The sequence below is a fragment of the Azolla caroliniana genome, unplaced genomic scaffold (assembly GCF_043228905.1).
Source record: "Azolla caroliniana isolate FFs.n. ecotype wild unplaced genomic scaffold, voAzoCaro1.0.p SCAF_3, whole genome shotgun sequence".
Lineage (NCBI taxonomy): Eukaryota > Viridiplantae > Streptophyta > Polypodiopsida > Salviniales > Salviniaceae > Azolla > Azolla caroliniana.
Window position 1 is genome coordinate 3,659,398 of NW_028230438.1, and position 15,127 is coordinate 3,674,524.

The 15,127-nt window shown below is 37.0% G+C and overlaps 2 protein-coding genes and 2 long non-coding RNA genes across 5 annotated transcripts in view; 2 read left to right on the plus strand and 2 right to left on the minus strand.

Annotated features, from left to right (window-relative positions):
- Positions 1–7,819, plus strand: part of LOC147865912 (uncharacterized) — a 39,993-nt gene extending 32,174 nt beyond the window's left edge. The window contains exon 2 of the long non-coding RNA XR_015529451.1: positions 7,663–7,819. This is a non-coding gene — a long non-coding RNA (uncharacterized LOC147865912). The remainder of the gene's footprint in view (positions 1–7,662) is intronic.
- On the plus strand, positions 3,302–6,221 carry LOC147865914 (protein TORNADO 1-like). Its single transcript, XM_087317507.1, has 2 exons — positions 3,302–3,427; positions 3,523–6,221. The coding sequence occupies exons 1-2, from the start codon at positions 3,307–3,309 to the stop codon at positions 6,129–6,131; spliced, it is 2,730 nt and encodes a 909-aa protein (XP_087173633.1). The 5' UTR covers positions 3,302–3,306; the 3' UTR covers positions 6,132–6,221.
- LOC147865915 (uncharacterized) lies at positions 7,007–7,813 on the minus strand. Its single transcript, XR_015529450.1, has 2 exons — positions 7,683–7,813; positions 7,007–7,045 (listed from the first exon to the last, which is right to left on the minus strand). It is a non-coding gene; the product is annotated as an uncharacterized LOC147865915 (long non-coding RNA).
- Positions 7,820–10,033: 2,214 nt separating the features above from the next.
- Positions 10,034–14,427, minus strand: LOC147865916 (uncharacterized). 2 transcript variants are annotated; one of them, XR_015529452.1, is made up of 4 exons: positions 13,893–14,427; positions 12,535–12,661; positions 10,697–10,786; positions 10,473–10,597 (listed from the first exon to the last, which is right to left on the minus strand). XR_015529452.1 is itself a non-coding variant. In XM_087316247.1 (3 exons), the coding sequence occupies exons 1-3, from the start codon at positions 14,382–14,384 to the stop codon at positions 10,395–10,397; spliced, it is 822 nt and encodes a 273-aa protein (XP_087172373.1). In that variant the 5' UTR covers positions 14,385–14,427; the 3' UTR covers positions 10,034–10,394. The 2 variants fall into 2 exon arrangements, 1 of the variants encoding a protein (XP_087172373.1); XM_087316247.1 differs by lacking the exon at positions 10,697–10,786 and having other exon boundaries at positions 10,034–10,597.
- Positions 14,428–15,127: the final 700 nt, after the last annotated feature.

The following is a 15,127-nucleotide window of genomic DNA, read 5'->3' on the forward strand; positions in this document are numbered from 1 at the left end:
ATCACGAGATATTATAGTCTCTTGGAATGCATTTATTGGTGAGTATGCTAAACAAGGTCAAGGCCAGAAAGTGTTGGATTGTTTTAAACAAATTCAGAATTATGGCATTGCCCCAGATTCTGTCACATTCACTTGCAATTTGAAGGTATGTAGCAGCATAGGAGCATTAGATAAGGGCAAACAAATTCATGGGGAGGTTGTGTACAGGCTTCCATGGTAAAGACATTATACTGGGGACTACTTTTGTCAAACAAAGGCAATGTTATGAAGTGTTGTACGGTTTTGAGCACATACAAAGTGAGGGGCTTTCTCCAGATGCAGTCACCTTTATTTGTACATTGAATGTTTGTAGAATCATAGAAACAATGCACATAAAAGAGTAAATTCATGATAGCATCATGAGTATACAATTATTGGAGGGGGATACTATACTTGGTACTACCTTGATGGATATTTATGTCAAAGTGGGATCCTTGCAAAAGTAGAGAAAGTGCTAAAAGGGCTTCCTAATCGAAATATTGTCTCTTGGAACATGCTCATTGCTTGGTATACTAAGCATAATCAAGTTCATGAAGATTTAGTTCCTTCAAGAAGATGCAAAATGGGTAGTTCAAGAGGTATAGAAAAATGTAACAAGATATTCAATTTTCATCGTAATAGTGGACTATTTGGTATATTGCCTCCGTCCACTATAATTTTTAATATCAATGGAGGATATTTTTTATGGAAAAAAAAAACTCCTTTATGTCACTTATTTATATGTGTGTTATTCTTTTGCAACTTAACCTTGATAAGATAATAAAAAATATGTATATGATAAAATTGATTCTATATCTAGAGGACACAACTCTTCTAAGCCACTACTGATTATATGTGTGTTATTCCTTTGCAACATGTCCTCAAACAAGATATATCATTCATATTCTTCATGCAATGAAAATCACCATTTTTGTTATGAGTATCTATTTCATGGCTCCATGTTAAGATTCTCTTGTAATTTTTTGCCCGACTACAATGGTAAAATTAGTTGCTTATGGCATCTAACTCGCTTCTATTACATATGCTCACTTGAATTGATCTCATCAAACATGATAATGTCTAATGATTCAAACCCTAATATCATGGCGATCGTAGCATAATATAAAGTATGACCCAAATTCATTTGAAAAGAATGGTCAAGAAGGATGGATATTGGGAGTAGACTATTTTATCTTGATCATTTGCATATGGATATATATATATATATATATCCCACCTTAATCACTTTCTTGATCTCAACCCCTAAAACTCAATTGAGTTCGTCATTAGTCGATTATTCAATGCCAAACTTGCTCTAAATCAATTGAGCGTCACCAACTTGAAAGTGGATGACATTTTTGTACTATTACTTGGACAAATGATCTTGCTTCAAAATCGCATGAAAAAATACTCTTAGTCCTTAACTAATACACATATCTATAACGCACCTAATTACCCAACTATCTTCTTGAATATTTAGATTAATTTTACAAATATAAACAAGCCCGTTTTTGTTTTACATTTTCTATCCTCTACTTACTCACATACATCATCATTTTCAAAGAAGGCCCACAAGGCACCCAAGATCTTATTCATAATTCCTTAGAGGCCAATCAAAATTCATGGAAGGGAAAAGGAAATGTGGCGTTGAATTGAAAATCTGAAAGACATGCAAGTTATTAGTTGTTGTATATTATCCTATGTACATTGACTTAGCCAAGATCTTATCCATAATTCCTTAGAGGCCAATCAAAATTCATGGAAGGGAAAAGGAAATGTGGAGTTGAATTGAAACGTAGAAAGACATGCAAGTTATGAGATGTTGTATATTATCCTATGTACATTGACTTAATTAATGGAAGTAATAATTTTTTTGGAAAAAAAAGTGAGAAGACATGCACAAGTATTTTTCCTTGAAAGATTTTTTGCAATAATATTAAAAACATCTAAAGACTACAAGTTGATGTTATCTGCCCATTGGCTTACAACGTAGAATAAAAGGCAATGTATGTACAACCAAACATGTGCGTACAAAAACAACTTATAGAAGGGTGTTGAACCTTGATATAGTACATTAGCATGATGTTTTTATATTCAAGAAAGGGTCCATGGAAGTAGATAGTTCCATTGAAGTCTTTGATTTGACACTACAAAGAGGGGCACATGCCCAAGTATTTTGACTTTATCTTAAGTGTAAATACACAACGTGAGAGAAGCCGAAGATTCCAAAAGCCACAAAAAATGGCCATATAAAAGCAATCGAATCCTTCTTGTCGAGAGAGAGAGAGAGAGAGAGAGAGAGAGAGAGAGAGAGAGAGAATGGATGTAGCTCAGTTGGTAAGGTTACCCAATGGAGACCAGGTGGTCATGGGTTCAACCCCTACATTCCATAGTGGCATCTAGTGAAATAGAGATATATATGAAGTATATAATAGAGAAGTGAGGAAATTGGGTTGGGTTTAGTGAAATAGAGATATATATGAAGTATATAATAGAGAAGTGAGGAAATTGGGTTTCGAACCCAAGACACTAAGCATTGTTTTAATCATTGTTATGTTTATTGCTAAACTTAATTCGATTTAAAGTTTGGCTAAAACTAACCTTCCCATTTATTGTTTCCATTTATCATTCATAACTTTCCTTCACATTCAATTCAATTCTGTTCTTTCATTCATCACCTCCACATATTCATTCATTCCATTCCTTCCATGGAGAAGCCTAACCTCCTCCCACGCCCTCATCAATATGACATTACGATATGGAATACTGATGAGATCAGAGAAGCGGTCGAGAAATCGAGAGGAGCTCTACTGAACCTCTCTTCATCCTCAACCTCTCAACATCAGGCAACTGCTGATTCTAATGATCTGCTAATTAAGAAGCTCTTCCTACTCAATGTTGAGAACCTCTTCCTAGTCGATACCACCCCTGAGGAGAATGAAGATGTAGGTAAGATCGCTTATATACGATATGGTCCTGATGAAGAACGTCATGATGTACGTCGAGCTTGGAAATGGGGGAGCAGAGACATGATGCTCGATTTGAGAGATGATTCCTCTACTAAGGAACAACAACAACAACAACAACGGATGGCCATCCTCACGGCAGCCGCCAATCTCACCGGACGAGCTGTCCATCTCCTCCACCTCAACCGACTACTTCCACCAAAGAATCAAAGACGGATTCTCAGCGAAGAGGAGGAGAGGGGTTGGGTGGAGGCTCTCTCTCTCGCTGCAGATCGTGACCGGCCTTCCTTTCTTTGAAATTCAATGTGAGTCTTCTAACAGAATGGACCCTGCCATTGAGGTGCAGCTGTGGAGGAACCAGCGCAATTTCATGTTGGGATCAGATTTGAAGCGAGTGCCTGCGACCTCCATCCGATTGTTCATCTGCGGAGATCCATTCGCAGGTAAAAAACATGAATTGACCACACTCTCTCAAATACACATTAACACTTGCACTGCTTCACACATTAACACTTGCGCTACATTTTGTTTGGCGCAGGAAAGACTACTCTTGTATCTACCATGCGTTCCATGTATGGAACAAAGAGGGATAAGTTGAGAGGCCCGGTTACTGGAGAACGCACAAAAGGAATCGAGGTGCACGCCATCAAAAAAGAGGGAATTAGAGTGACATTGTGGGACATGGCAGGCCAGCCAGAGTTCCACGCATTCCACGACTGCATGTTCCCAGACATAGGAACCAGCTCTTATCACTTCCCATCCATGTTCATGTTCCTTTGGAGTCCCATGAAGGGCGAAAGTAGCAACAGAGGGGAAAGGAAAAAAGAGTCTGACTTTGCAGAAAGTTTCACGTACTGGCTTCGGTTCCTCGCCTCCAAAAGCCGTAAGTCCATCATTCCTCTCAGAGTGATCGTTATATGCACGCGAGCCGATCAAATGGATTTTGTCTCGATCTCTGTCTCAGATTCCATCAAGTCACTTCGATCTGAATTCAAATCTGTGATTCACATTGTCGACCCTCAATTTGATGTGGATGCCAGAAACAAAGATTCTGTCAAACCTGTAGCAGAACATGTTTTCAACACTGCCAAAGATGTTCTCCAAGGCTTTGAGCTCTACGACATCTGCACGCAGGTAAGCAAAAACCTCTTGAATTATTCGAAGACCACAAATGAACGAATCATTACATGGGAGGAATTCAAGAAAATCTGCAATAATGATGACAAAGCTAAATTAAATGCAATCACCATGTCCTTGAATGAGTCTGGTAACATCATATACATAAACACAATCAGACACATCATTCTTGATCCAAATTGGTTCTGCAATGAGATCATGGGCAACCTCATTAATTTCTCAAACTCTGAACGTACTATTGTATTCGACAAAGGATGCATCCCTCGACATGTTCTAGAGCATAAGTTTGAATCCAATGCCAAATCTAATGTGAAGGGTTCGTTACTAGTAGACTTAATGGAAGCCATGCACCTATGCTGCACAGTCCCCAAAAGATCGACAGATCTCATCTTTATCCCAGCCATATTGCCAGATGTGGGTATTCGGCAACTCCAATGGACTCGAATCGATGATAATGTTACTTTTGTGTACATGGGCAGAAGGTTAGAGTGTGAGAACAAAGACCTCACCTTTCTTACACCAGGCTTGTTTCCAAGAATTCAGGCATTATTTAGCAATGCTTTCCAATCTAAGCATGATCATGCTGTCATCACACTCGGCAAAGATTTCATATACATTTGTTTTCCAAAGAGCGAGATCATCATCATGTTCTGCCAAGCAAAATCAAACCATGTCATAGATGTGCTAATTCGGGCCCAAAATAATACACAACAAGACATGCTAAGTACCTTAACTTTTGTGCAAAAGAGTATCATCAACAACTTGACTACAATATGCGCAGAACCCTCAGGTGTACAAGGGGTTAAGTTGATCGAGAGCGTCATCCGGCCTGATTGCTTACTCTATCCATCAATGGTACAACATAGAGAAGATCAATGCGTGCAAGTAACTTATTTGAAGGAGCAATTAAGAAAAAAGCTTGAGCAAGGGGAGAAAGAATCATACGATTGGAAACGGACTACAGATATGCCTAATCCTCTATCAAATGATTTAATTGCTCTCCTAGGGTTAGAGTATTATGGGGAGGTCCTAAAATCATCTAAGAAATGGTTTGAGGTGGAGGTGAAGAATTCATTGTTGGAGAATAATGAATATGTTGGTGAATCTAGGAAATATCAAAGTTATGAAGATGTGATTATGACTAGCTTGGAAAATGGCTTCATGCAAGAAGATCAATTAACATTAGAAGAGGCAAGAGAGGTACAGTCTAGTAAGGTTATGGTGAGGTTACTTTTAAGTTTACATCATAAAATGGATGCCACTCACAATGAAGTCCTCAAGTTACACGATAAGATGGATCAAATGATCAAGGAGCTACATGAAATGCATAAAGAACTTCAAGATATGAGGATTGATGTTATAAGCAAGGTTGAGAACTCTATAAGTAAACTATTGAAAATGGCTTTAGAAAATGAGGCTGCGAAGCAACTCCCTCGTGTCGCTCTACTTACATCTACATTCCCCGAGTCAACCATTGAGGAACTTTTGAGATGGGTGCCTCGAACACTGGGAAGGGAAATTATTAGAATCCAGTTATACTGTGAGGATAAAAAATTGCCACACCCAGTGGAAAACCAACCTGGCATCACCCTCACCTCTTTGTCAGAGTCTCATTCAGAGTATCTAAACAAAGCTCTTCCATATATCAATGGTTTGTTTCATGTTTTGGCTATAGCCGTTAGACTCGGTATTTCCTCTATGGTACCTATTGCAAGCTCCTTGATTCTTGATTGGACACCCCACCTCAAACTAGCAAATCAATATCCTATGATACAAAGTCATTTTGGCTCAAAAAAGGATATATTTCTAAGTAAATTAGAGTGTGCTTCCAACGAGTGGCAAAAGTGCTTGGCATCTATATTAAGAGAAAATGGAGGTTTGACAGACGAAAACATAGCTAAGAAGTTCCATCTCAAGCGTACCATCTACGATGAAGGTGATGGGAGTACTCGAGTTGCATGGTTATGCAAGTTTCATTATGAAGGAAAAAGGTCCTTCCCACTAGGTTAAATCATATCTTGTTATGTGGGTTTAAATAGAAAGGCCTATTTTCAATATTTCTTCTAAACTTTTGAATATTCCTCCTATGAACCTAGATGGGCTTTCGCAACTAAGAATAATGGAATAATTGTCTTGTTTTATAACCGATATTAATGAAGGTTATTTGTGGATTTAAATCAAGTGTACAATCATGTCTTTCTCTTATTAAATGTCTCTTCTAGGTATGTTGCATCGATTGCACAACTTCCTCTCAAACACAATTGTACCTCCTTATCAAGGCAAAACATCCAAGAATAGTTGACTAGTACTCTCAAGTTACGAAAAATAGGGCATTAAACCTCCCTTAATTATCTTGACAAAGAAGCTAGTTCCAGCCATAATGTGGCCTAGTCTACCGCTTAATGAGCTAAACGATGTACAAAAGCACATAAAATGAGAAAAAAAAGTTGTAAATAGTTAAGAGTCACAATCACATACAAGAATATTACTAAAACCTTGAATTGAAGCTCTCAACACGAATCTCTTTATAAGTGAATGAGAGAAAAATGTATTGTATTATCGCTTTTGGAGGTTAAATTGAACTAGGACACCCAAAAAGAAAATTGCCACCATGTAATACATATGAAAGTGAGTATAACTCTTAATGTTCAAGAGATTTACAATATAATGGCAAAATTGAGATTGTGATTACCATTCAAGGATTGGTTTGGTTTAGGACGTTACAGCCCATGCATCTTAAAGATTTATAAATACATTGGATTTGTTCCTAAAATTTAAACTATTAAAAGCCAATTCTTACATCGTATCATATTCTTACATTTTCTTGCATGGGTTACATTGCTCAAATTCTTACATCTCATCCCTAACAAACCAATAATCCATCGGTCAAATCCTTACTACATTATATAAAAAGAAGCTACTAGCTACTCCATCATTTAAGTACAATTATGTATATGTATACCAACATGGGCATATCCCTCAAACACCAAGTTGACATCCTAGAAAATGAGTTGTTTTTCAACTTCCAAATAAAGTTAGGAGTGTGTCCTCATACCTCTACATCTACCTCCACATTACCATTGCTTGGACCACTAGACACAAATATACAGATCAATTGAATATCATTGTAACTTATGCAGGCATCATTGTTGAGACAGTTGTTTGTATAGCTTTGGCATCAATTACATGGTAAATGTGAAATTAAGTCTTGAGACAACCAAAAATTGCACATTAGAAAATATGAATCATAAGATAGGCAAGATTTTAGCATTCCATCAAACTCCAAACCTGGCTTTCTTCAAGTGGCTTTCATCTTTATCAATATCTCTTTTGTCCTTGAACTTGGTACATTCTTCTCAAAATCCATTTTTATTGCCATCATCAAGGATTACCTTTCCCCTAGTACTCTCAGGTTTTAAGCCATTGTTCTTTAACCGAGACAAACTTTGTGCCCTAAAAGAATAAAACAAATTTATGCAGCAAAACCGAGCATTTGTGCCCTAACCGACCATTTGCACAAGGTTTAGGGTTTAGGGTTTAGGGTTTAGGATTTAAATACACCTGCTCACATTGGTGTGCACCTAGTCATATTTTACTTTCCTCTTTTCCAATATATCAATGTAATGATTATGCTCCAAATTATCGTAATATTTTTCTATTTTATAAACTAGTAGAGATTTTGCGTCATCTTGCACAAAGTAGGAGTTCAAGCTATTAACAAAGACCACTTGCAGGATCTAATAAATCAGCGCATGTGCTTTGTGTCATGTTCTTGTCCATTCAACATATAAAAATTTACCAACACATGATTACATATAGATATGTAATCATTCACTCATGAATACATTGTTCAAACCATTTAGTTTAAGACGCCAGAATAGAATGAGATAAAACAATATGGTTTTTTTGAGATGTTAGTGGTAAATCATTCTACTCCCAAATTTCATACACAAGAAACTCAAAACCTTGCACAACCCCATTCTTCTAAATGTTTTTGGGTCGTAAACCCTAAACCCTTCAATTTGCTACCATAATCATTTTCTATTGTGTCAGCTTTTTTTTCTTGATATGTTTGTGGTTTCTGTAAATATTTCTAGAAAAAACACGTTACAATGTTTTTATGTCTACATGTCTGAGGGAAACTTGATCTTCATGTGCTTTAGCCAGCTCTTTCTTCAATGGACATAATTGATCTATAAGTTTTGGTTAATCTGCAATTCAGAATATTGCTCTTCTAGGAGACAATGAGAACTACTAACATGACCAACCCAGTTATAATTTCATGGGGAAAATGTTTTTATTGACATTTGGTTAATGTGATAACATCCACGAGGGAGAGTAATATTTGTTAGTCTGGAAGCTCCTACGGAACAGAAGAAGAATCATAATATCCTGTCATAATAGCTTTTAATCACAATCTAGACCATTTTCCCCATCCTTGAACTTGACCATTTTATTCACAATCTAGACCATTCGCACTGAATACTTGTTATTAAATTTATGTTTAGGACTAGGAAAAAAGGTTGGCTCTAATGATAGGTGTTCCACATTTTAAATATTGACTTTATTTGAAATCAAAACCTTCGTTAGAGTTGCAATTAAGTAAACCATTTTTTTCTTTAATGTATTGCATACTCAAGAGGTTTGGAACATAGTACATAATACACTCCACTGCATTGGCAAACATTCTTTTTCAAAACATTCTTATGTTTTTTTAAACATTTTTTACCGTAACTTTCTTACCTTAAAAAAAATTACCTTATAATAAATAATGAATACAAAAGTATGGTATTTACCATACTTTGAGGGTGTTTACCATACTTGAATGATTGAAACATTCGAGAATGTGAATGCACATATGGTACGTATGTTTAATACTATGGTTTGGAATATACATGGATCAGATGGTCTTAACCCAAATCCTAAAGTATATTGCATCGGTGTTGAGCTCATACAAGCAGTTTCCCAGTTGGATATCAAGTGTTAATTTTAGGAGATGATAGTAAACTTTGCGATAATTTTGAAAACATATTCTTGGCATATACTCATCATGTGAATTGCACAAATAAATGCACTGCTATTCCATTGTTGCCTTTTGGAGACAGAAACAAGTGTGATACTTCATTACATGCCTAACACGTTAGATTCTAACTTTCAAACTTTGTAAGGATTTTTGTTTTATCAATATGTACTTCAATGTACCAAGACCTAGAAATGTATCAAATAGGTGTCAAAGATCTTTTAGGAATTTTTTGCAATCACATGCATATAAACATGGTTGAGAAGTTTACAACTTTTGTACCATCACATGTATATTCCATGGGTGAGAAGCCTACATGCCTGTTTAATATTGACTTGGTGTCATGCTATAAAAATACCTCTTGATTTATACAAGAGCATGCCTTCTCTAAATCAACTTAGAGGCTATGATATTTAGATACATTAAGGGAATGAGGTGCAAATGGATCATACTGGGTAAGCCTTTGATTTCTATCCTATTTGCAATAATATACTATCATACTTTTGAAGCGGCCAAATTTCCAAGCAGGGAATTCTATTTTATCGCAATCAAATAATGACACCAGAAATCAATTGAACTGCAGTTGACATTAAATATTGTGTGAATGTGAACTATATGGTCGTTTATAAGACATCTCTATACTTTAACTTAAACGAAACAAGGCTCTCTCGACTAGAGGACAGACTACTGGATGAGCAACCATTCAGAATTTTGTGAGGATAAAATAATTAAGAAGGTAATCTGCTTTACCAAAATGTAGAGCACAAGCCACAAATTGCATTCATGGTATCTTTTTCTGCTCTCATCAACATATTCATTGCCTCAATTATATTCCTCATGCAAAAACCCATCAATATCTCTATTAGTCAATGCGATGTGAGATTGATTGACATGAAGGAAAATACTAAATTTGCATTAGATATTCTTTGTTATACGAGAACATTTTTTCATGAGGCACTGTACAATATATGGCATCAAATACATACATTTCCAAATGCCATCTATACTATAGCTCTTAAGCTATGTCAAAATAATGCTTACCCACATATAGAGGTTCTAGGAGCACAAAATGTTTGAAACGAGAGAAAATTCTGCTAGGGGAAAAGATTTTCCATGAGTTTAGGAGAGAACTGATGATTAACTAACCCACTTGTAATAATATATCACAAAAATGTTTGAAGCTCAAGAGGGAAAAACATCTCTCAAGGGGACAGATTTTCCTATGAATCTAGAAGAGAATTGAAGATGTAACACTAACTCATTGTTAGTATCTCACAAATTGGAGATGCAGGGTCTAAATCTGGATGCAAATCCACCTCACATTGAATTTGCATGTCTCCTGCAACCATAACTTGCCCTAGATCTAACTTGCTTACATCCACTTCTACAGCTGTGGGTAACCTCTCTGGAACACAAGATAGAGGAAGATAACCGTAATACTGCTTTAATATGCCCCCTGCAACCAAAACATCATCTGATTTCAGAAAGAAAACCTGAAACCATTATCGAAACATAACAGAAATGAAAATTAAAACTATTATTACAATAAAGTTACTTGTACATTTGCCAAGTTTTCACATAGAGGCAATTATTTGCACATTTCACAATGCCACGTGCAGGCTGGAGTTATTAAATTATTACTTTCCTGTACATCAAGCATGAAAAAACTCAAGTTATTATCAGTCCCTCTATCACCTACTCTCTTGGTCCCTATACACATGAGGTACTAGATTACATAGAGATATTTGGTGGTTCAAGAGTATGCCTAGCAGGTATAGCCATACAAATATTTACTATATTCTGATGATATTGCGCTGATATCCAATTCTCTGGAGGGACTACAAAGACATCTAAATGCCTTAACAACAGATTCTTGGTAAACCTATATAAAACGAAAGTGATGGTATTTAACACCACTCAAGCATGGGTAACAAAATCAGAACCAGAATTCTTCTTGGGACAGGAAAAGGTGGCATACACGTGGTCGTAAACATAACTAAGTGTAACATTTGTAACATTCGTGACGCCTCGGTCTCCTCATGGGAGGATGCCTGGCCTCGACTTTCTCGTGGATATGTGACCCTTGGTGCTTTTGAAAGAAAATGTGCACATATACAATTCAATAGCCAGAAGCTAAATTGTGATTATTTGATAGACTTGTTGCACTGACTCTTATCAGAAACTTAGGGACCGAGTCTTTTCAAAGCAAATAACTGGTAAAATTTGGAGAGACCTTTGGTCTCAATGATTGCATGCATGATAAAGAGCAAATTGGTTCCCCATGATATAATCCAGGAAGAGATGTTTGCAGCCCAAACAATCACCAATGCATTATTCCAAATCCCGATCATTGGTATCCAATGAGTTTGGGAGATGCCTATCTGAAAGCACTTAAGGTTGGCACTTATGTCATCAAAACAACTTCCTGAACATGGAGATGATCATTGTTGGTAAAACACAACATTGTTTCGAGTCACATGGCATAAACATAAATGCACTACTCCTGTTCCAACTGGGACATCGCAAAGGGGTTAAAATAGATTGGGAATTTCAATTTTTCATGCAATTAGGCCCCATCTTTGTAGACCACGATCTTGCCACCCTTGTCATTGACAAATGAAGGCCATTTCTCCTGCCATCGCGGATGCTTTCCTTGCTTTGGAAATATCTAGTGAATACTTTGCACAATGTACTAGTGAAGATACCTCTACCCAGATCCATTAGTATCCAGCCCTTCCACTCCTACTTTCTTCAGTGCGGGGATGGTGAATGAGGCTATTGAAAGGTCATATGCAAGAATGGCAAAATCACGAGGGTATAGTTCCAAAGCAAATTAATGGTGCCAGCTGAAAGAAGATATATTTGTTCTGTGTATGCAAGGGGAAAATGCCCATTGTAACCAATGATAAAGATATGAGTGGATAAATACATACATGGAATTCAATTGATCCATTCCAAGGGAATGAACAAGTAAATGTGACAAAGTAATCTGAGTGTGAAATACACTAACTACATATTAAGATCAGGGATAAAGTGCTCAAATATTTTTTACTCATCAAAAGGTTATGAAGGTATCAACCAGATGCAGCACAGAAATACTCTTCTGTGAAATGTAGACCTAATAATAGATTTGGGAAAATGTACTTCCTCCAGTGAATTTAAAAAATATATTTTTTCCAGAATTTATGGAAATCATTTGACACCAAAATTTTGGAAGATTCTAATACAGTCCAATTTAGAGTATTTGTACTTTCAATTTAAACACATAAAGATTATTTAAATAATTGCAAGTATTTGGGGTTTTAATTATTAGAGAAATTTCTTCCAGGTTTAACATGAGATAATCATGCATTAAAAACATATAGAGATGGGCCAGTCTGAGAGTTTTCTTACCTCTTTTTATGCCTATGCATTCTTCTATTCCTGAGACTACAAGAGGACAATTAAGTTTCATCTTTACTCCCTCGACTGCTTTTATGAATCGGAGATTCGTGATCCTTCCATTGTTATCAAAGTTTACCTGCATAATTTGAGGAAAAGAAATCAACCAACTATATCACAAGAAATTTTAGGAATTTTTTATGCGGAAAGTGTCTACTTTCCTTCATGTTTCCCTACAAAGCTAGGTACCTAATGTGGGGAAGAATCCACCTCCCCTTGATGTTTCTTACCATGTTCAACAGCATCAGCATTAGAAACCCAGGCTACACATACATGGCAAGGTATCATGTGGGGAAGAATCATGTTTCTCCACACTGATCAAGCATCATAAGTAATAGAAAGTGAAGTTCCATATACCTAGCTAGGTGCCCATGTGAGGAAAATCAACATTCCTCTGATGTTACGAATAGCTTCTATAGGAAAAACTCTGAATTCATAGGTAGGTGCCCATATGGAAAACAGGTCACTTCCATTCTTGTTTTCTTACACTATTTGTAAGGGCAAAGTAATCCCATGTGTCATGATCGTGAATATCCAGGAGGCACTGTGCAAGGGGCTTGTGCACTAGGATAATCCCAGGGGTCAGGGGTCAGGGGTCAGAGAAACAGTGTATGGACCTTAATTAAGCAGATTGTTCATATGCAATCCACTGGTATATAGATGTGGCTATATATTGAATGGTTGGGTGGAAATTTGATGCTGCTTGACCTTGGCGTCAGTTAAACATGGACATCAGGAAGGGCAGAAAAGAACCCACTTTCCCTCAAGTTTTCCTGTAGTGTTCAACAATATGAGCTTTTGGAAGCGAGGCTCCACAATTCAATAATTTCCCAAGTCCAACTACTTTCCTTCATGTTTCCCTATAGTTTCCAACATTGTGTGTTTCTGCAGAAGTGACTCCGCAGACATATCTACACTTCCACATGGACAAGAGTCCTATTGTGTTCTCCCTCATGTTTACCAACAATACTAACAGTATGAAAATTTTCGCGCCAAGGCTTTGCATACTACAAAATAAGAACAGTTTTCTTTATGTGTCCCTTCAGTATTTAACAATATGCCTAGGTAGGTAAGCAAATCTAAGCCTGTAATATTATCTCCTAATACACTATGTGAGAGTGTTAGTGCAAAAAATGCCTATAAGACTTCATGTGTCTGGCATCCATGTTCAGCAAAAATACCCCAAATATTGAGATGTTTTCAAATAAAAACCCTTCACATATTGAGAGACATTTGTACATAAAAAAAATCAACAAAATATAAATTGACGATAAATTATAAATTAGAGATAAAGATTAAGAATCACTTACAGTGCGAGGCAAGACTAATTGGGTCATGGTGTTTTCCATGTAAGCATCATTGAAATGGTTAGAAATATGCAAGAAAAACACTGTGGACATGAACACTCGGTGACCCATCTTCTGCAAGAAACCCGACACATCTTTCTCTTTGAGGAAAAGAAGCAAACTTGTGGTTTGTGGATGAAGATGACCCCTTTTCTTGTTAGGGGGATCACTGATCATGCCATCGCAAACGACTGCTGTGACAAGCCCACGGCTTCGGTAGTAGTCAGCAGAGAATGCGTCTTGTGGGTGCTTGATTCGGGCAAGGGCTTGAAGGATAGGTTTCTCTGGTGGTGATGGTGATGGCGATGGCGATGGTGATGGTGATGATGATGATGGTGGTACTGATGATGATTCAATGATCGAATAGAAACGAGACACCTGGCAGAAACAGGAGGAGGAGGAGGCGGAGAATGAGGGAGGAGACTTGAGGAAGCTCCTTCTGAGCCTGCTCTGCATAGCTCATGTCTTCTCTTTCTCGTCTTTCTGTTCCATAAGCTAAGCTTTTCATGGAATATACCCTCTCCTCTTCTTCTTCTTCTGAGGCTTTCCTTTATTTCCGTAGAATGCCCTTCATACAATCCCCCCCCCCCCCCCCCCCTTCTTCTTAATCTGCAATCACATTGTGTAAATCCGATTCGATTTAATTAGATTAACTTTGGACCATCCGATTTGATTCAATTTATTAACTTTAGACCATTCCATTCGATTCAATTCGATGAACTTTGGACCATCCGATTCCATCTTCGATCACTCTTTGCTCTTTTCTTATGCCTGCAAAGGGCATCAAGAGAAATAATGAAAAACTCAGGGGCATCTGCAAGAGGTGACAGAAACTCGAGAATAGAGAGGAGGGGAGGGTTAGGAAAAGTTATTCCTTAGTTATTCTATGTAAATACATAGTGACTGTCTATTTCCCCTCATGATACCATTCTTTTTTCGTGAAATGATCGATTCGTTTCTAGCAATTGTATATGCTTGTAAGGGTCAAATGGATCGAAAACTGCTAATTCGTAACGAGCCATTGAACCTTCCCAGCTATGACTCGCTCTTGTCAAGGACTTGTCCATCAAGAATTTTTTATCTATAGACACAAGAGTGATCTTTGACTCGGGATTTCAAACATATAATTTGGAAAAATTATATGACCTCTTTTCCTATCATTGTCAAAGCAATGCCATATTTTTTCTATTGAATCGATC

What these genes read in the sequence shown, in the direction of transcription:
- LOC147865916 (XM_087316247.1), bottom strand. Translation starts at nt 14,384, where the DNA reads ATGCAGAGCAGGCTCAGAAGGAGCTTCCTCAAGTCTCCTCCCTCATTC. An exon ending in AATTAGTCTTGCCTCGCACT is followed by an intron (nt 12,662 to 13,892) that starts GTAAGTGATTCT and finishes CAAATTATGCAG; the next exon opens with GTAAACTTTGATAACAATGG. An exon ending in ATGCATAGGCATAAAAAGAG is followed by an intron (nt 10,598 to 12,534) that starts GTAAGAAAACTC and finishes TTTTGGTTGCAG; the next exon opens with GGGGCATATTAAAGCAGTAT.
- LOC147865914 (XM_087317507.1), top strand. Translation starts at nt 3,307, where the DNA reads ATGGACCCTGCCATTGAGGTGCAGCTGTGGAGGAACCAGCGCAATTTC. An exon ending in CTGCGGAGATCCATTCGCAG is followed by an intron (nt 3,428 to 3,522) that starts GTAAAAAACATG and finishes TGTTTGGCGCAG; the next exon opens with GAAAGACTACTCTTGTATCT.